The 22,822-nt window shown below is 41.2% G+C and overlaps 1 protein-coding gene across 3 annotated transcripts in view; it reads right to left on the bottom strand.

The window, feature by feature from the left end:
- Nucleotides 1-887: 887 nt before the first annotated feature.
- The window catches only part of MED11 (mediator complex subunit 11), a 94,181-nt gene continuing 72,246 nt past the window's right edge, over nucleotides 888-22,822 (bottom strand). For all 3 annotated transcript variants that reach the window (XM_072113872.1, XM_072113871.1, XM_072113870.1), the window contains exon 4: nucleotides 888-1,204. In XM_072113872.1, coding sequence (XP_071969973.1) covers nucleotides 1,064-1,204 — 141 coding nt within the window. In that variant the 3' untranslated portion in view covers nucleotides 888-1,063. The remainder of the gene's footprint in view (nucleotides 1,205-22,822) is intronic.

Raw genomic sequence — 22,822 nt, forward strand, 5'->3', positions numbered from 1 at the left:
ACTAGCTAGTGCATATTCCAGGCCGGCTGCCAGTTTCTTCCCGGCAGCATGGTGTAGCATGAAGGAAACTCTGGACCAGAAGAAGTCGCTCATCGCAAATTCCGGTCAAGCCCCCTGCTGGAAATCCAGCACGGGCACACAGAACAACCTCTGGGTGGAAGTGAAAGGTTTCCTGTCTCTAGGGAGGGGGGGGGGGGATACCTCTATCAGGTGGTGCCATCCTGGTGAAGGGGAAAAAAAATCCTGATTTTAAGTGCTGAGGGTCCAAAATTATGCAATACATCCTAGATTCCAGGCGCCATGAGTCCTTCGACCAAACAAATGCCATCCCGTGAGTATGTATGACATACATCCTTGGCAGAGAAACAGTTAACGGGAACCTGTAAGCAGGTTTTCACATTTCAGGATAATGACATTATGCTCTAGATCGCATTATACTCAAAACAAACATATCTGCATTTTCATTGTTTGTATGTTTTTTTTTTTTTTTTTAAACCACTCTGGTTTTAGAAGTTAAATAAAGACATAGCTATTCAAAGTTGTGTGTGTTTCAAGCAGAAGCCGAGTAATGGATTCAGGAATGATAAATAGATTTAAAGGCTTATCATAGTATATAAGCAGTGAGCAACTCTTGCTCACTGCACAAGTCTCAAAGGTGCCGGGATAGACCCTCTGGCTCATGAGCATAATTTTAAAAGTTGATTTTAGAAGGAAGGAGGTCAGGCTACCTATGGAGGTGAGAGTGAGGAGCACTCGCCCATCTCCAATGATCCGCAAATTTCCCCCAGTTTCCTATCCTGACGGGGTAAATGAAATTTACATAGATAAATATATAACTGCAAATTAATCACTTTCAATTTCTCAATAAAATGAGATATTACACAATGTTGTATTCTAAAAGAACATATTTAATGAAATTAATTACAAATGTACCCCACAACCAGAGATGTTAGTCAAAAAGGCAATAAGCGAGAAGAATAAAAAGCACATCATGACAGTATAAAACAAAAGATCTAAAGTGGGTAACTCTGTGCCATTTAAGCAAATTGGGCACTGTGCTTGATCAAAGCTGCTCCAACATCTGTTCACATGTTCTACCAAGTTCTGCTACCTTCACACGAGCATAGTCAATTCTGTTGAGTGCCATTGTTCCATCTTTACGTGCACTATAACTAGAACCTTCATGTGGTTGTCCTGTGGCTACCTGTGAGAGAATATAAAAATAAAGAAAACTTCAATAACGCAAAGGATAAAAAAAAATCATATCAACAGAAGTGTATTTGTAAGTAGGATGAGGACCTAGGGCAGTGATGGCAAACCTTTTAGCGACCGAGTGCCCAAAAAGGAACCCAAAACCCCCCTTATTTATCGCGAGGTGCCAACCAAAATTAAAGCAGTAACTTACAGCTCCCTGTTCTTCAACAATCATATTGGCCACCTGAGGACAGCAACACAGTAGAAAGATAGAAAATTTGCATAATTTTAGCTTATTTCCAGTGTCCCTCTGTACACAGAGAATAGTGGGGCCAGCAGGAGGTCCTCCAAAGATCGACCTTGTATACTCATTCTCCCTCTTCCTACAGCCCCAAGTAGCGAAGTAAGTATCAAATTATCACTGAAAGCAGCATCTTTTAAGTTGCTTGAAACTGCAGAAGGATTCTATGAGTCCTGTCTGGTGTGCTGGGGCGATGGCCAGAGTGCCCACAGAAAGGGCTCTGATTGCCGCCTCTGGCACCCGTGCCATAGGTTCGCCAACACTGACCTAGGGCATATGTAGTGGACATGCTGGAAATTAGTACTATTTTGGTCCCAAGCACTCTTCATTCTAGTGCTGTGAAGACTCAAATTGATCCCTGCTTTCCTTTAGCTCTACTACACATAGGCAGAGAGAAATTTGCTTTGAATCATAAATGGATTATTACTTCTATTTTGATAGCAGCAAGACAATGGATTGCTTCAAAGTGGAAAACTGTTGCATTTAGATCTTGAAGAGGTTTGTAGTAGAATTAATATGTATATGCATTATGAGCGAACAATGGCAGGTAATAACTGTCACTTCTCCAAATTAAAAGAAAATAAATAAAACAACCTACATAGTTCCTCTGAAATCATTCTGACCAGTTGCTGTTTGAGCTCTATTCCTCTATTCCCCCAGAATAAAAGTCAATTCCCTCTGGACTTCACTGTTAATAAGTGTTAAAAATTATGTGTAATGTTAGGTATATTTGTAATTTATGTATTTATATTTTTTAAAACAGTAGGAAACACTGACTGATGTGTGCACTACAGTGGCATGTTTCCTCAAATATCCATATATTACACAAATTCATGAATCAGTAGTAGTACATTTTTGCTATTGCCGACTGTGGGGATGTATGTACGGATTCTACATTATCATTCTGCTCCATACTTTCAACCATCTACCATCAGATTTAATTGTTCGCTATGTCCGTCTGTGCTTTTGGCATGTCCAGGAACAGCTGTATGACTTTATAAAATGAATCAAATGAGCCCGAAGAGGCAGAAGCACGAGTCAGTAGCTCCGCACTACGGCAAACTAGCACGGCTGCATAATCCGCAAAAACACCTCCCCAAAAGCAGATTAGCGGTGGCCCTAAAGCTGCAGAGTCTCACACGACTCAGAATACATGAAAGGGGGAGGCACAAAGAGGTCCACAGCCAAAGGCTCACAGCAGTCGGTCACAGAGTTTCGGCACACAGTAGCACATGGCAAAATGCCATCTTTAGCCCCGGGTCAGAGCGCCATTACTGCACCTGGGTCGCCAACACATGCCTTCCTGGCTCTCCTCAGCCTCTGCAGGAAACGTGTTCTATTGAGCAAAAAAGGACGTGCCTCAACAGTGTCCCCAGACAACCTTACCTCTTACTATGTCACCACCAGTTCAAGTGCCACAGGACCGTATTGAAGTCCTGCATGAAACTCAGCTCTAACCTTGCTGAAATACATCAAGAATTATATAAAGTAGAAGAAAGTGTCTCCACCATGAAGTCCTAGTTAGATTCTACAATCAAAAGAGTTAACCAGAACTTTTGACATTTCTCTGATCTACAAGTGCAACTTGAGGCAGCTACTACTAGAATAGAGGATCTTAAGAATCGTTCCCCGAGTCACACATAGATGCCCAGCAAGATCCAGTGTGTCGTCTCAAGGACCGGGATGAGGAGTGCATAGCGCTTAATTTAATGATATGCAGTGCTGAGGACTATATCTGTAGTGGAGATATTTTATCTCTCTAATAAAGGTCACATTTAGTTCTCATTGGTTGACCTGTTATCACTTAAGATTTAAAGTGTAAAATATAATCTGCCTTTGTTCAGGTGGAATCCTGTTTCATGCACTATATGATTGTCTAGGGTGTCCTCTCATGGTATAACACCGTCCCCCTCATAGGAGTAGGAGCAGTTGAATATGAGTGCTACCATGAGAGATCACTATATTAGCAATTCATTGTGGTGGGCTACAGAAGAATTAGTCACTATTTGGGGGTCTGTGCCTCAACTTTTCATTACATTGTGATGAATGGGTTTTAAAGACCCTGTTACATCCTGTGCTATAGCTTTTCTTTCAGAGAACTTATAGCACACATATTCCTTATCTATGAGAGCGTGCATAGGTTTATGTCTACCACCACAAACCCATCCCTTCCCTTATCCTCTCCACACCCTACTTTTCCGCCCACCACCCCCTTTGAGCCTGTCAATAAAAGCTTTTGTTACTCATAATATGATTGCACTTGTATTTCTGTATGTGATAAAAACATCTGACAAACACACAAAAACCAGAGGGCAACAGATCATGTGAAAATAGAATATTTGTGTCATTCTCAAAACTTATGGCCATGACTATAGAGAGCTGTGTGAGGGCTAATTTTCTGTGCAACAAATTTAGCTTCTTAGTGATGTTTATTATTCCATGTCATGTACTGGGAAGCTTTTAAAAAAAATTCCAAAATGTAGTGAAATTGCCGAAAAAAACGCATTTGCGTCACTTTCGCATGGGCTCACTTTCAAGGTGTGCTCCAAATTACACATCCACTCTATTCTTTGGTTCGGTATGATCACCGTGATACCAAATTAATATGGCTTTTATGGGGTTTTAATAAAATGTTCAAAATTTAAAACAGTGTACAAAAATAAAAATTTGCTTCAACATCTTATGACGCTAATAACTTTTTCATACTTCGGTGTACGGTTCTGTGTAAGGCGTAATTTTTTTTGCAAGAGCTGACATTTTCATTGCCACCAATTAGAGGACTGTGCGACCTTTTGATCACTTTTTATTTCATTTTTATGCAATGTAAAATTATGTAAAAGTGCCGTTTTGGACATTAGGGTGCTATTTTCCGTTATGGGGTTCGCTGCCGGGTGACAGTTTTTATATTTTGTATTATATATATTTTGTATATTTTATACATTTTTTTTACCTTTACAATTTTTTTTTAGACCATCTAGGGTTTTTTTTACCCTACACTGTATACTGTATTGCAGTATATGCCATTTTTACATAGGATTCTCCAGCATCCAAAAAGGTAAAATTGTATTAGTTTAATAAGGGGCACCATCTAAAGTACTGTATGCAGAGATTTATCTGTAGTATGTATGGGCCTAGCTGTATGTGCGGTTTGTGACACAATGTTGCGGTGGTGCTCTAACTCCAATAGTGAAAGCAACAATCTTCATAGTATTCAAAAGGAAAAAGCTGTCACTCACCGTAGGTGAGCCCTGGTCATACATATTGCAGCAAACACCCACCCCTAATACCTGCGATGGGTGATATAGATATTATCCCCTTGATCACCGCCACCGGCATTTTACAGACGATGGCGCGTGGGCGGCACCATCTTTGTTGAGAACACATGACTACACTGGAAGCGGCAGTCGGTTTCCATGACAGCCTCGGGTCTGATAAAGACTGGCTTCTGGATAGTATTCAAAAAGAGGAACACTTGTTTTTTAAGCGATACAGGGAGGGACATACGAAGCAGGAAAAAGTGTGAAGGACGACTCGTTTCGCACTACTTAATCTTTTTTGCATTTGCCCTCAATACTGAGTGCTCACCTATAGTAAAATGAATTAGGCATGAAGCACAGGGTTCGTCATAACATGGGGAGGAGTTGTGTTGATACTATCCAATAGAGTACAGCTATTTTTCGATAGCATCTATCAGACAATTTTAATGTACCATCTGAAACAACCATTCTATTCATATTAAATCCTTACAATTTCAAGATAAATTATCAATCAGCCTCATAAAATACCCCATATCATTTTTGGATTCTAATCTTCTGTTTTAATGATCCACCAAGCTTCTCTTCTCAGAAGGGTTTTGTGTCTATCGCCTCTGTGTTCCAGACCTGTGCATGCAAGTAGTTCTGGATCATAAGCCCAAACTGTACAGTATAAACAAACCGCGATACAGGTACACTGCAGAATGTACATATTGAACATTAAGACAGTCTCAAGTAAAAAGAAAATAAGGAAAGAGGGAAAAGCGAAACGATAAGACAGGGGAACGGGAGAAACTGAAAGATAAATAACAGGAAGCAGGGAAAGAGAAACAATTAATATCATTATTTAGATAATATTACAGAAAGGACCCCATTTCATTTTTGTCGTTCAGACCTAGAGGGCCTAACGCATTAGTTTTAATTCTCCAAGAGGCTTCTCGCCTTAAAAGGGTGCCATGTCTATTACCTCCGTTGGGAGGTACGGGGATGACCTCTAAAGTCTGCAAAAGAAATGGTATTGGGGTTACTAGCACGTGCCTCTCTAATGTGTTCAATGAGACGTGGTGCTCCTTCTCAAGTCCTAATAAAATTTCGATGTTCTCGATACAGAATGTTTTCTTATGTTTTTTCCTATGTTGAACCTACATTATAAGCTAAATAGCGGGGATATGCATAAAAACTGGGTATGATACCCCTGAGGAAGCCCGTGGAGGCGGAACACGTGGGGTACAATCTTCGACCCCCCAATGTTAACACGGTGATATCACTTTTATGCTGTTTGGACTTTATGTGTTTGACTGATTATGGTATAAGATGCATATTTATCACTTTAACAGGCACTTGCCACTTTACTCTCTGGAGTATCTTGCATTGTTTATACAACTAGTCCTAGCAGGTTGGGATTTTCTTGCATTGATATCAGCTTTGGGGTAGCAATGCTGCAGCAAGACGTGGCCTCTAGCAACCAGGGGACTGTCTGCTCCAGTAAGAAGGGTAATTAGAGCACAGGCAAGGTCAGACAGGTGCTGGTAGTGGGAGATTCAATTATTAGGGGAACACACAGGGCAATCTGTCACAAGGACCGTGCATACCGAACAGTGTGTTGTTTGCCGGGTGCTCGGGTTCGGCATGTTGCGGATCGGGTTGACAGATTACTGGGAGGGGCTGGTGAGGAACCATCGGTCATGGTCCACATTGGCACTAATGACAAAGTAAGAGGTAGGTGGAAGGTCCTTAAAATGATTTCAGGGATTTAGGCCATAAACTCAGGGAAAGGACCTCAAAGGTAGTTTTCTACGAAATACTGCCTGTACCACGTGCCACACCAGAAAGGCAGCGGGAGATCAGGGAGGTAAATAAGTGGCTCAAAAGTTGGTGTAGGAAGGAGGGTTTTGGGTTTATGGAGAACTGGGCTGACTTTTCTGTCGGCTACAGGCTCTACAGTAGGGATGGGCTGCACCTCAATGGGGAGGGTGCAGCTGTTTTGGGGGAAAAAATGGCTAGAAGGTTGGAGGAGTGTTTAAACTAGAGACCTGGGGGGAGGGCAACTACGCTTGTGCAGGGCAAATAGACAGTGTAGATAGAGAGCTGGGAAGAGTCATAGTCCATGGGGGAGGAAGGGGGGCTGGAATGAGATTGGGGATTAAGGACAAAACGAATACGGACAGGGAAAACCATATAAAGTGTATGTACACAAATGCCAGAAGCCTCACAAACAAAATGGAGGAACTGGAACTCTTGATGTTGGAGCGGAAATATGATATAGTGGGTATCAGCGAGACATGGCTGGACAGTAGCTATGACTGGGCTGTTACTATAGATGGTTATAGTCTTTTTAGAAAGGATCGTATAAATAAAAAAGGGGGAGGGGTTTGTTTATATGTGAATTCTTGCCTCAAACCTGTCTTGCGAGATGACATCAGTAACGCAAATGCAAATGTGGAGTCCCTATGGGTGGAGATAAGAGGAGGGAAAAAGAATAATAAAATATTACTAGGGGTTTGTTATAAGGCTCCAAATATAATGGAGGCAGCAGAGGAAATGCTGATAAGTGAAATGGATGCGGCTTCAAAGCAAGGTGAAGTACTTATCATGGGGGACTTCAATTACCCAGATATTGACTGGGGGGCAGAAACCTGCAGGTCCTTCAAAGGTAGCAGGTTCTTGTCAACAACAAAAGACAATTACCTGTCGCAACTAGTCCTGGAGCCAACAAGAGGGGGGGCACTGCTGGACCTTATCTTTACCAACAGACCTGATAGTGTATCAAAACTACAGGTTGGGGGGAAACTGGGGAATTGTGATCGTAATATCATTGATTTTGTATTACGCTTTACTAAGAGCGTTAGTGAAGGGGCAACCAAAACTCAACTTCAGGAGGGCAAATTTTCAGCAACTAAGGGAAGACCTTAAAGGCATAGACTGGGATAATGTTCTCAAAGACAAAAGCCCCCCCAAAAATGGGACTTTTTCTCATATATTCTTAAAAAGTCCTGTGAGAAACACATACCTTATGGGAAAAAGCATAAAAGGAACAAGAAAAAGCCTATGTGGCTAACTAGTCTTGTAAGTAAAGCAATAAGCGAGAAAGATAAAGCGTTTAAGGTGCTAAAACGTGAAGGTAGCGATGAGGCATTACAGGATTATAGAGAGAAAAATAAATCCTGTAAAAAGCAGATAAAGGCCGCAAAAATAGAGACTGAGAGAAATATTGCCAGGGAGAGCAAAAATAATCCCAAATTATTTTTCAAGTATATAAATGATAAGAAACTAAAAGCAGAGAGTGTGGGTCCCCTTAGAAATAACATGGGGGTCATGGTGGAAGGAGATGAGGAAAGGGCCAATCTACTGAATGTCGCCTTCTCAACTGTCTTTACCCAGGAAAATCCCCTGGTGTAAGACACAATGAGGAATAATGTAAATTCTTTTTGGAATGTCAACAGTTTAACCCAGGAAGAAGTATGGTGCCGCCTCGCAACCACTAAGATAGATAAATCACTGGGGCCAGATGGCATACACCCCCGGGTTTGCATGAATTATGTACGGTGATAGACAGACCGTTATTTTTAATATTTGAAGATTCACTGAGGACTGGTTATGTTCCACAGGACTGGCGCATAGCAAACGTAGTACCAATATACAAAAAAGGATCAAATAGCGATCCTGGAAACTACAGACCCATGAGTCTAACTTCTGTGGTGGGGAAAATATTTGAGGGGTTTGTTAGAGATGCTATCCTGGAGTATCTCACTGGGCACAACCTTATAACCCAGTGTCAGCATGGGTTTATGAGAGATGGGTCCTGTCAGACTAATTTGATTGGTTTCTACGAGGAGGTAAGTTCAAGACTGGATCTGGAAGACGCTGTGGATGTTGTATATCTGGACTTTTCAAAAGCATTTGACACCGTGCCACATAAAAGGTTGGTATATAAAATGAGACTTCTGGGAATAGGAGAAAATCTGTGTATTTGGGTAAGTAATTGGCTTAGTGATAGAAAACAGAGGGTGGTCATTAATGGCACATTCTCAGATTGGGTTGATGTTACCAGTGGAGTGCCACAGGGGTCAGTATTGGGGCCACTTCTTTTTAATAATGACCTTGTAGTGGGTTTACACAGTCAAGTTTCAATATTTGCAGATGATACTAAGCTGTGTAAAGTAATAAATACTGAGGTCGATAGTTTAGCATTACAGAGGGATTTGTGGAAGCTTGAGGAGTGGGCAGAGAAATGGTTGATGAGGTTTAACGTAGATAAATGTAAAGTTATGCACTTGGGCCATGGAAACAAAAAGTATAATTATGTTCTAAACGGTCAATTACTTAATAAAACTGGAGCTGAAAAGGACTTGGGGGTATTGGTGGATGGTAAACATAATTTTAGTGACCAGAGCCAGGCGGCTGCTGCTAAAGCAAATAAAATTATGGGATGTATCAAGAGAGGAATAGATTCTCATGATAAAGACATAGTTTTGCCCTTATACAAATCCCTGGTCAGACCACACATGGAATATTGTGTACAGTTTTGGGCACCAGTGTATAAAAAGGATATAGTAGAGCTGGAAAAGGTGCAGAGGAGAGCAACCAGGATTATTAGGGGAATGGGGGAACTAGAATACACTGACAGATTAAAAAATTTGGGATTATTCAGTTTAGAAAAAAGACGACTGAGGGGAGACCTCATTACAATGTACAAATACCTGAACGGACAGTACAAGGATCTCTCCAAAGATCTTTTTATACCTAGGCCTGTGACCAGGACAAGGGGCATCCTCTACGCCTAGAGGAGAGGCGATTTTACCATCAACATAGACAAAGGTTCTTTACTGTAAGAGCAGTGAGACTGTGGAACTCTCTGCCGCAGGAGGTTGTTATGGCGGACTCTATGTACATGTTCAAGAGAGGCCTGGATACCTTTCTGGAGAGAAAAAATATCACGGGTTATGGGGATAAAAAATTTATTTAATTCTTAAAGGTTGGACTTTATGGACTTGAGTCTTTTTCCAGCCTTATATACTATGATACTATGATACCAGTGTTGGTCCATACTGGACCTATTGGGGGCTGTAAGCATATTACGCACATTGGACGTATTTATGCATTGTGTTATGGCACATGTGGCCATACGATTTTAAATGTTTTTATGTTAGTGCTACTACATTTCAATAATGTAAGGAGTTATGTGACAATATATTTGATGATTATCCTTTTTTGGCCAGTTTTTATGCACATTCCCGCTGTTTAGCTCATGTTATACATTTGATATTGAGATGTGAGGCTAGCTAGTCCATGCATCAATACCTATCCTATGTAGAACCTGCCACATGGACAAAAAAGGACGTAAACCACAAATGCATTTTTGCATGAAATAAAGTGTTTAAGTGTGCACAGCCTCCAACATTTAAGTGTTTTCCTTTTAGAAAATAAGGCCAGAAATTACAAATGCCACAACAAAAATTTTTTTTCTCTCTCCCTTATTAATAGCACTTCAGATAAGAGTTTTCAAATAAAAATTCAAGGAGTTGGTTAAAGTTAAATTAGTTTTAATAACCCCTTCACGATATCCACACGGCTATATGCGTCCATTGCATTTGCACATGCCCCATGCAAAAAGCACGTTTGTAAACGTCTCGACAGTGACCAAATTCAAAAAGTCATATCTCCTGAACCCTTGATGTATTAATATCTTTAACCCCCTTCCCGCTGTAGACCTATTTCGTTTTTGCGTTTTCATTATTCACTCCCCACCTTCAAAAATCTATAAACCTTTTTTATTTTGCCATGTAAAGAGCTGTGTGATGGCTTGTTTTCTGCATTGCACTTCAAAAAGGTGTAATTTAATATTCCATGCCGTGCACTGGGAAGCGGGAAAAAAAATCCAAATGCAGTGTAATTGGTGAAAAACCACATTTGCGCCGTTTTCTTTTTGGCTTGAATTTTAAGGATTTCAGTGTGGTGTAATTTTTTGCTACTTTTGATGATATTTTTAATGCTTTCATTTTTAGGACTGTAAGATCTTTTGATCACTTTTTAGAGAATTTTTATATTTTTTAAAATTGCAAAAAAGTGCCATTTTCAACTTTGAGCGCTATTTTCCATTACAGGGTGAAGCGCAGTGAAAAACTGTTATATTTTGATAGATCAGGCATTTTCGGATGCGCCAATAACTAATGTTTATGATTTTTACGGTTTATTTATATAAGTTCTAGGGAAAGGGGGTTATTTGAACTTTTAGGGTTTTTTAAATTTAAATTTTTTTTAATTTTCCTTTTTCCAATTTTCAGACTTCCTAGAGTACTTTAACCCAAAGTTGTCTGATCGATCCTATCATATATTTTCCTCCACATTCATTACAATGTGCTGATTGCCACAATTTTTTTTTTAAAGCCCACCGACCGCGGGTGTTACCGGTAAGCCTTTTTCTGCAATATGGAGCAAAGATTTACCGGCTATGTTGAGGGCTCAACCCGTGAACCCCCTCCATGCATCCGCAACCCGGCATGTGACATTTTACTATTACATCACATGTTGGTAAGGGGTTAAAGTTGTACTAAAAAATGATTTTGATCATTTTTATGTACAGCTTTCTATTCCTTATTGCAACTTTATGAGTGTATATATCCCGTTCTGCTAAGTATTCATGCAAAATCCCTCACTCATATTAATAGAGGAGACCCTTCTGTTTAATATTACCCCAGAATTGTGTTTCTATGTGCAAATGTTCAGAAGCTATAGGTGGGAGAAGCAGCTGTGGGAGACTCTCTTTGCAGAAGTACATGCACCCTCTGCATCTGAAGCTGAACCAGGGAAAGGGTGAAGGAATAATGCTGTACATATTTATAACATATTTTAGTAAAAGGCACAGTATATACTCGAGTATAAGCCGAAGCCCCTAATTTTAACACACAAATTGGAAAAACTATTGACTCGAGTAAAAGCCTAGTATATAGCCAGAAGCCCTTTGCACCCAGTATAAATCTAGCCCTTTTCACCCAGTATACAGCCTGCAGCCCCTGCCTCCCCAAGTATATAGCCTGCTACCCCTGGCCCCACCGTATATAGCCTTCTTCCTCTAGTATTATTTATTACTATTAAATTTAGCCACCAGCCCCGCCCAGTATATAGCCTGCTTACTCTGCCCCTATTATTATTACTACTACTATTATTACTACTATTTTTATTACTGTATATACTGAAGTATAAGTTGACCCCAGTATAAGCCAAGACCCCTAATTTTACCACCAAAAAGTGGGAAAAACTATTGACTCGAGTATAAGCCGAGGGTGGGAAATGTATTGGTCACAGCCCCCATGTAGTATGATTTATTATATTACTATTATTACTATGCCATCAGCCCCTGGCCAGCCAGGCCCCGCATAGCGTGCGGCCAGCCAGGCCCCGCATAGTTTACATGGCCAGCACATTAAAAAAAAAAAAAAAAAAAAAAACAGACTTACATAATGACCTTCGGTCCCAATGCTCGGCGCAGCTTCCCAATGCTTCGGCCCCCACTGCTCCTCTTCTTTCTTCTCTCAGCTGTATTAGCCGGCAAAGACGCGTCCGCCTGGCACAGACTATGACGTCGTCAGCAGCGACACCACTGCATCACAGTGTGTGCTGGGTGGCAGATCGCATGGACGAATCTCTGCAGGCCAATACAGCAGTGAGAAGACAGAAGAGGAGCCGCGCCGAGCATCGGGGCACCAGAGGGTGAGTAGGCAAGGTTCTTTTTTTTTTTAAATTGACTCTTGTATAAGCTGAGGCGAGGTTTTTCATCAAATTTTTTGTGCTGAAAAACTTGGCTTATGCACGAGTACGTACGGTAAGCCATAGGCCCCTGCCCCCCTCCCCCCCAGTATCTAGCCTGCTTCCCCTGCCATTATTTTTATCAATAATTTTAAGCCATCAGCCCCTGCCCCCCCCCGCGTATATACCCTACTATTATTATTATTAACCCATCAGCCCCTGCCTCCCCAGTATAAAGCCTGCTTCCCCTGCCATTATTATTAATATATAGCCATCAGACCCTGCCCCCCTTGTATATAGCCATAAGCCCATGCCCCCCGTATCTAGCATGCTTCCCCTTCCATTATTTTTATCAATATTTAGCCATCAGCTCCTGTCCCCCCATGTATATACCCTATTATTATTAAGCCATCAGCCCCTGCCTCCCCAGTATATAGCCTGCTTCCCCTACCATTATTATTATTAATAATATATAGCCATCAGCCCCTTCCCCGCTAGTACATAGCCATAAGCCCCTGCCCCCCTAGTATATAGCCATAAGCCCCTGAATATTACTGAAAGCTGAACATTCACCTGCTGGTCCACAGTGATTCGCATGCACCTGGGGCGCATACTGATTTTGGCTGCCGTCTGAAGTTATTCCGTGTGGCGATCTAGGAATTGTTTGGTTGGTAAGCAGCTACTTCGCAACTATATTTGCTTCATATACTCTGGACTGGAGTCTTTTTGCTTGCCAACACATACACTCAGATATTTCATCAGTGACTGATATTACGGCATGATTTGAGCCTTTATCACGATTATCATGCCATAATTAACCAAGTTCGCTAAGACACTGGGACATTTAATCTTCGGTCTTGCTCGCTGGAAATGTGTTGCTACCTATTACATCATGACTACAGCTACAGCGGATTCACTTGCCGCAAGGAACTGTAAGTAGAAGTTTTCAATGTGAACATAGACTGTATACCGGTCTCAATTGAATTTAAAGATTTCATGATTAAACTTGAAAAATTGCTGACACAAAAGTTAGAAATGTGGTGGGATCATAATACTCTCAGTTCTTACTTGGAAAAAAGCTATGATCCCAAAAGGACTTTGCATAAAGAAATTCCAGTCAAATGGAATATTATTTTGTCAGAGTGTTCCCTTAAACTCATTGAACATATACTGTTTGAAGAGGACATTAAAATAAAAGAACTGAAAGAACAAATTTTTCAAGTAGAGACTTCATTAGATAATATCATTTTTTAATTTAAGTATAATGATATGCGGGAACATGTTAACAAAAATTTAGAGGAGCTAGAAAATTCTATTGTCCGGGTGAAAAAACACAAATTTGCTAGAGATTTGGTCATGTTTACACTAAGAAACAGGAGGGTACCACCCCTGGTCTATTTTTTTTAAAGGAGAAAACATAAAAGGGCAAAACAACGTACCCAACGTAAAGTATCCTTTAGTTGCTCAGTTTAGTTGCCGGATTCCGATGATTATAATTTAGACTTGAGTGTGTCTACGTCCTCTGTTCATTCCGATTCATTAGGGGAAAAAAAACTACTAAAAATCAAAAAACGGGGCCACAAAGCAGGTAGAAAGCACAGGAGATAGCAAAAAAACATAAAAGCTGTTCCTTGTGCTGATGTGTGCGATAGTGTTCTGAACCTGTCAGCATGCATCTTTTCCCAAGATCAACTTGATGTGATATCGAAGGGATTAAATTTTGTACCAACTAATCATTTCAAGCTATTCCATACCTCGATTGATGTCAATAAATTTCCAAGACTTAACAGTCAAACATTTTCTTGATTTGGATGCTATACAATGGGATTGCAAAAATAGGGATTTTGCTACAGATATGACCCAGGATCCAAAACAGGTATGCCAATCCTGATTTTTGCGATCAGTGCATTCTAATGGATCTTGAAAGTCTTACCAATAATAGTAAACCATCAAGACATATACAGAGTATCATTTTCTATACCCAATCCCTCCTTTAACACTATTAATTCACGGGTTGCAGCTTAAGATCAATTTCAGCATTTAGTTGAGAGAGATCTAGTCAAACTATTGGACACCAACAATAATGCAATACTTGACAATAATATTAGTCAAAAACAACGACTGGCTATCAATGATCTCAAGCTGCGCCCACATGTCATAATCAAAATGGCAGATAAGGGCTGTAAAGTTGTCATAATAAAAAATTATCCCTGGATATATTGATGGACTGTGAAACTTATCATCCCTTGTCTTGTGATCCAACAATTCCACTCAAGGAGAAAGTAAAAGAGTTGTTAAAAGAAGGAATTCATTTAGGTATTTTACAAGACAATTGTATAGATTCAATGTGTCCTAAGTTTCCAATCATTCCCATTTTTCACAGGCTGTTCAAAATACAGACCAAATTTTAGACCTATTATTTTAGACATAGGTTCGCTCAATGAATATTTGTGTCAACGGTTAGGCAGATTATTGCACTCATCCTGGCTAGCAGAAAAGTATTACGGGTATTTGATAAAATTGAATGGCAGGAGAATTACATGTGGATCACTTGTGATGTTTGTGCCTTATATACAAGTACAACCCATGATCTTGCATTAATAGCGTTAGCGCACCATTAGTGCAAATATGGAAATTATTCAAAGGAATTGTGTGAACACGCTCTTGATGTAACAAAATTTCTGTTGGGACACAACTACTAAGCTTTTGATGATATCTATTATATTTAGCTTAGGGGGGCACCAATGGGTGCACATTTTTTTGCCCTCATTGGCGAACCTCTATATTGCTTGGTGGGAGGAGTTTATTTACTCCCCTAACAATTCCTTTAGGGGGGAGTGTGGTCCATACCAAACCTAACTGTATACTTGAACAATAATTCCCTGAACCACAAATTCATATCTTATACTGATCCGATCAGCATTCCATTCTTGGACATTATCCTAACGGGCAGTCCAGGTCATCTAGTAGGGGCATACCTTTACAGAAAAGAGACAGCTGGCAATCCCACACTACATGCCCACAGTAATCATCCCCCCACACACACACAAAATCAATACCTGTGGGAGAAGCAATACAACTCAGAAGGGCTTGTTCTGATACAGAAAATTTTAGAAGCCAGTTTTAACATCTTGTGTCCAGATTGGGTTACTCCGAATGAATGCTCAAAAGAGGGTTTTTACATAGCCATGAGCAAACATTGCTCGGATTTATTAGCCAGCAATAATAATAGGGACAAAAACAGGAATAAAAAATATCTGGTCAATGAGGACAGATACAAAATTACTTTTTCCACCGAGTACAGTTTGGAGAATGAACAAGCCAAACAGATTATCAAAAGAATAATAAATATCCAACAGCTCCGCTTTAAGTAATGGCTGACAGGCATGCACAGCATGTACGCCACACGCAGGTAAGGCAACCTCTGCTCTTGACTGCCCAAGAGCGAGGTCCCTATCGCCCCATAGCAGTGGTGGCGAACCTATGGCACGGGTGCCAGAGGCGGCACTCTGATCTCTTTCTGTGGGCACCCAGGCCATTGCCCCAGGACACCAGACAGGACTCAAAGAATTTAACTGTAGTTCCAAACAACTTAAAAGATGCTGCTTGGGACTGTAGGAAGAGGGAGAATGTGTGGACAGAGACAAATTATCTTTGGAGAAGCTACTGCTGGCCCCATTGGTTCTCTGTGTACAGAGGGACACTGGATAGAAGCTACAATGATGGAAATTTTCCCTCCTTCTTTCTACTGTGTTGGTGTCCTCAGGAGGCCAGTATGATTGAAAGTTGTCCAGGGAGCAATAAATTACTGCTTTAATTTTTGGCTGGCACCTCGCGATAAATGAGGGAGGTTTGGGGTTGCAGTTTGGCCACTCCGTCGCTAAAAGGTTCGCCATCACTGCCCCATAGGAACACAGAGCTGAGGACGTGGCACCTGGAGTCGAGCAGCCATGTGGGCCTACGCTGTCGTGTAAACCAGGTCAGGGCCCGATCAATGCCGCATTGCACAAACCTGAGGTCCCGTCCACCTCTCGGACCAAGAACACACTGGTACCTAGGGGGAGCAGAGACACCTGACATGGGGACAATAAGGAAAAGCAGCAACAGTGCCCGGCTCCATGCGCAGGCCCTCTCTCCCAGAGACACTTGCACTCTGAAATAGGCCCCTCTTCCCCGGCGGCACCAGATCCTACAGAAATGTGCTGCGAAATACAAAAGGGGCCCTCACACCTCCGCCTCCATACGGTTGCCATTTCCTTCTTCCCATGGGTACCATGCAATCCCTGACAATGCTCAGATCAACACAGGGAGCTTGTCAGGGCCGTCAGGATCACCCTCGAACCCCAGGGAAGGAGTCACTGGACGCTTCTCCGTTTGCCTCTGGTCGGCTAACCCGGTCATGGAATTAAGATATGGCTAAGGATCCATGGGAGTACTCCCAGCCTACAGCACCTGTGCCATGCCAATCAAGAGTCAGGGCCAGGCCATGCTGATAACCAGAATGGCTGGAAAAAGGTCAACCATATGGGCCTCCTGCTCCCCGACACCTAGACATATTTCCCCCAGACTCTCCTCTTACATCTAACCAGTTGGCATCAAGTCCGAAGCATCCCTTGTCACAAACAGCTTGATCGCAACTCTATATAAACACTATACAGCATACTTTACAGCTCTGATCATTCAAATCTCACTTGAAGGCGATTTCTACAAAGGAAGACACGGGGTGCTCTATCTCGAACAATCATATAGTTTGGAGATAGCAGGGGTTAGAGAAGAAGTCCAACAACAGTCAAACGGCTCGGAAGTGGCACACAATACCCTGCAAGAACGAATGGGCACACAGGCGTTCACAATTGAAGCTAACACATATCAACCACAGTTCCTAGCGGATCAGCTAGATGGAGAAAATAAAGCCCTGCGAGAAACAGTTGAGCCAGCACAACATCACAAGTAGCTGCAGACCTCAATATTGCTGTTGCTAACATAGAAAAATGGCCAGCTCTTCCGGTTCCACTGGGTCTTGCGGCTCCACCTCAGCCCCAGCAACCCCCAGACGGTGACCAAGGCGAGAACAGGAGCCACCTGACTGACTCCATTTTGGTTCTCAGGGGTGATATAAATTACATGTTACCTTTCCATGTTTGCCTACTGTGAGGTATAGGCTTTTCAATGCACAACCAAGCTTTGCTTGATGAAAATAATCCAAAAGGAGTTTATTTTGAAAAGTCCATATATAACATAATAGGTTCAATAAACACAAGGCTCTTGTAGTTCCACAGACCAGCAGAAGGCAAGACACAAATCTCCACAATCATAATCCCCCAGATTGCTGGTCAGTGACACCTTTTTAAACAATTGAAATACCCACAATTCTCTGCAGCATCCCCTATAAAACACTAGAGCTGCTGCTGGCCTGCCTCTTATAAGGTCAGAGCAGACCCACCATGCTGCAGGTAAGTAGAACATAATATATATTACATAGTATATTACATAATTTTACATTGTAACAGCACATTCCCTGGTTTTGGTACACAGCTCCCAGGTGGTAATACTATACAGAAGAGAGTAGAGCATTAGGTGGCCGGCCTAATGAGAGAAGTAGAATAAGAAGTCATTCACACAGAAGTTACCAACCAGGAAACTAATGTACCACAACCAGAGTTACAGGAAACCAGTTTTCAATACTATAAAAAAAAAACATGCGTCTTCTTCACACCTACATTCATAAATATCTTACCATATATGTTTTATATAGAATAACCATATGTTAGTTACTTCAGCTTACTGAATAGCACTTATTAAGTTCTTAATCTTTAGCCAAAATCTTCATACATATTCTGTATTTAGCCTTCCTTTGTCACACGGCGGCCTCTGGGTTGGGCCTCCTCCGCAGTTAGTTTTTCCTCCTAACTGGGGACTCACACACTCAGCTGGTCTGTGTGCATATTTTCTTACCCACACATGAGACTACACCAGACGCACTTGTCGTCTAGGTCTTTTAATACTCTCTCTACATACTTTCCCTTAGTGTATATCTCGGTTTCCCTCTCCTAGAGATGCCTTCTTTGTAATACATTGTTAAAAACATAACTGTTGTTTATTCCTACCGCCCTCAGATTCAGTAAACACTCCCCAACATGAGCAGCTTACATCTGTCCTTCTGCACATTCAACGTGAGGGGGCTTTACATACTGACCAAATGATGTCAAATATTGTACCGTATGCACTAGAAGCGGGTGATCATTGCCATGTTCCAAGAGACGCACTTTGTGGAAGGAGCCATAGCCAAATGTTCCTCCAATTTCTACTCTACTAGGTAATAAATATTTTCTAAGACTTTTTCCTCTGCAGAGAGGAATTAGGGAGCTCACCACCCAGTCTGCATATATACAGATCCTAAAAATCTCCTGCATCTCCAGACAGCCCAACGTCTCAACCTTACGCAGGTCACTTTTCTTTTCACTTTTCAACCTACTGATCCACTTCTGTCCTGCGGAGAAGAACATCAAAGCTGATGTCCTTTTCCATGCCTTTGAAGTCATTGCAAAAGAGCCGGTCCCTCGGCATATTATTTCTCCTGAACAACTGGTTGTTGCTGCTCCGGTGGATCTTCGGCAGCTTCCCCCCAAACAAGATGTATGTCCGACCGGCACTACAAAAGAGGATATTGACTTGAGGACATTGTTCCCGTCTGACCTGGGGTACAGTGCTCGGTGGCCCTCATCTCCTGTTTCTACTGGTGGGCTGACCTAGTCAAAGATGTTCCAAAGATGTGGGTTCCTGCACTTCCTGTTCTCGTAATAAGCCATCTTGCTTTAAAGTGTAACCGTCATTCTGAACAAAAACTGAAACATAAATTCTGCTCCAGGTGTCCCTGGGAATTATTCCTCAAAGTATTTTGCCTCTCGGTCCTCATTTAGTACCTTTTTCGGCCCATAGCAACCAGCTCTCAAAAAAACTACAAATAGCAAGATGTAGGGGCGGGACCTGCCTCCTGTCACCTCATAACCAGCGCGTTCTGTTGACAAATGACACCATATCTATCTATATCCTATGTAACCATCTAGCTCATATCTATCTAATATCTCATATCATAAGATATCATATCTCATATCTATCTATGTATATCCTTTCTATTTATCTATATCCTCTCTCTATCTATGTATATCTTACAAGTTACGTCTCCTCCCACCACACGCATCCGGAATTACTTCCTTGTTTCCATGCTGAAACCAGTCATCCTGAATCGCCTGCTCCTGAAGCCCATGCTACTGACATCTTTGAGGGAAAATAAATCCTTGATATGAAGATGGTCAGAGGGAAGCAATTCTATATTGTCGACTGGAAGGGGTTTGGGCCAGAGGAGAGATCCTTGGAAGTGGAGGATAACATCTTGGACCATGGTCTTCTACAGAAATCCATCCGGTTCAAGAAGAGGGGGAGACCGGAGGGGGAAGGGGGTACTGTCACAGATGCTCCCGTGACCAAATCACTCGGGTCAAGGGAGAACCCGTGCTCCTCCGCGTGCTCCCGAGTCCATCACGGCTCTCACCTATCCTGGATCCAGCATTGGCTCCGACAGGCTGGCACGACCGCGGACAAGTCGCGCCTGTGGAACAACCTGGTGGCACCACACCGCAGCAAGACCAACCCGCTTTGCGGCGGGCTCTGGTGATAACCGGATGCCACTTAGATTCCAGTCCCAGGTGTCGGCTTGTGTCATCGTCTGTGGTGGTGCACTACCCCAGAAGCCTGACAACGTGCACATACCTACTTATGGTCGACAATCACAAATAGACACAGTATACATCATGAGTTGCAATGTTATATGATACACTGTTGGGTTGATTTTTGCAGTGTTTATTATAAAATATATAGTTTTGACTTGCATACAAATTCAACTTAAGAACAAACCTACAAACCTATGTAACCCGGGGACCGCCTGTATTGTAAAAAGAGAAATACTTTTTTTTTTTAATAGAAATTTTTATTTAATTTTCCATACGCAATTTACAAAACTTACATAATACATTAATAAACATATTACAAAATATCCCCCCTTTTTCACATGATTGACAGTTTATTCAGCTGTACCTCTTATATCAAATGTCCATCTATCTTTAAATTACTATATAATTCAAACCCCAATCCACCCCCCAACCCTAATCTGCAAAGGGGGGAAAAAAGGTAAAAAAAAAAACAAAAAAAAAAACATCCCTCATTAATATCTGTTTCCCAAGCTACAAAGCCATTTTCCAGATTATTTCCCACCTCCCTGGATATCCCATTTTCTCATAATATATTCTTTCACAATTCCTGATTATTTTCATTAGGGATCTCCAGTCCGCAATAGTTGGTGGTACGGGCTTCATCTAATTTCTTGCGATCAATACTTTTGCCACCATTGATAGCCTACAGATAATTATTTTTTGTTGTTTTGATATCTTTAAGATTTCCTCATTAACGAGATCATTAATCACTAAGACCTCAAAAGAGCACGGTAACAGGATACCCAGAGTGTTAGTTATAGAGACATGTACCTCTGCCCAGAAATTTTCTAGGACTGTACACCCCCAACTCATATGCAAAAAGTCGGCTTGTCTTTCATTGCACTTGGGACATACCGCCCTATACCCAATCTTAGCCGTACGACTATGCTGTATCACTGTATCAGCCTATGGTTCATATTTAAGGAGGAGTATACAATTTTACTACTGACCAGTGAATAACAGTGTTCTAAATAATATCCCTTTGCCATGGTTTTTCTTAATTAAATTTAATGTCCCTTAAAATTTCCAGTGTTCAATATCTTATATACCTTAGAAACAGTGAGACTGTCTGTACAATTAAAAAAAAAAAATAAAAAAATAAAAAATAGTGTTATAAGAAGCCATGAGTCGTGTTTTATCTTTTGCAAAGAGATCAGTGCTCAATTTACAAATAATTGTTCTATTTTAGGGATATACAGATATGGGAGTCACTGGGTATCAGAAACTCCTCTAAATTGTGATTATGCCAAATCGGTGTATAGATTAAGGATCTATACACCGATTCCTAATACATTTCCAATTCTCATTAAACATTGGCATCCTCCTAGCTCCTCTTGTTCCCAATAACCCAGCTTCTAGTATCTCAAACAGGGACATTTTATGCCCTACTATGATGTTTTTACGTACCACCTCCATCAGTCCCTCCATCTGTTTATAAAAAGAATTTTAGCCGCAAGAAAATATAATTTAAAGTTGGGTATGGAAAGGCCTCCTTCTGTACTTCCCTTATATAAATATTTAATCCTAATTCGAACAAGTTTCCTACCCCATACCAGATAATTTATTAATCTATCAATCGAAAAAACATTTCTTTTATCCACACCGGGGATGCACAAAGTACACACAATAAATGGGGCAATTGAGATATACTTATTTCAACACCTTATATCCGTTCACTGTGTTCCTCTTTAAGAAAAGTAGAGGATTACTAAGAACTATGCTATATTTGACTAGTTACAATCTTTAGTATAAATTTTTTGGCTCACTGGGTTAGACAGAAAAAAAAGGTTTGATATTTCCCTTTGTTTGATACATAATTTAATACATATGATGTTACTTGTTTTGTAAACCCTTACCTGGCATAATCAATGAGTGGGTCCGGGAAACGATTTGACTCTGATCCGCCTATTACTTGACTTAACAGGCGGGTATTTTGAGGGTGGAGTCAAATGTTGCAGTTACAACTGCATTTGCAATCAGTTTTGAGGTGGTTTTAGGTGCAGTTTTGTAAATTTAAAGAGATTAACTGAATGGGTGAATTTGATTTTGAAGGAGGAAACCTGATCCACAATTGTCATTTACCTGTAAAATTAACAAAACTTCACTACCTTATATCTGATTGTGATGCAGTTTTAACTGCAACGTGTGTCTGCACCCTAAAAGTCTATTATGTACTCCGGAATCTCAGGTCATGATTAAGATGCTTTGCGTTGAAACTAATTGACCCACAGCCATTGCTGCATATCATGCAGTATGGACATTTTTGTATCCTTGTTGATAAAGAAGTTCTTCATATAAATCTCCCAATCCTGCTCAGCCCAGGAGAAGGGATATAAGATTATGTCAAGATGGTACCGGGTGCCGACAGTGTTACATCTAGCCTTCCCTTCGGTCTCAGACTCTTGCTGGCGCTGTGGAACTAACAAGGGAGACATGCTGCACGTGTGGTGGAGTTGCGAGGCTCTCAAGCCCTTTTGGAACCAGGTGTTCGAAACATATCGCAGAATTTCAGGCAAACAGGTGGCTGCTAGCCCAGACGTGGCTCTCCTCTCAATTCT

The sequence above is a fragment of the Engystomops pustulosus genome, chromosome 1, assembly GCF_040894005.1.
Source record: "Engystomops pustulosus chromosome 1, aEngPut4.maternal, whole genome shotgun sequence".
NCBI classification, from domain to species: Eukaryota; Metazoa; Chordata; class Amphibia; order Anura; family Leptodactylidae; genus Engystomops; species Engystomops pustulosus.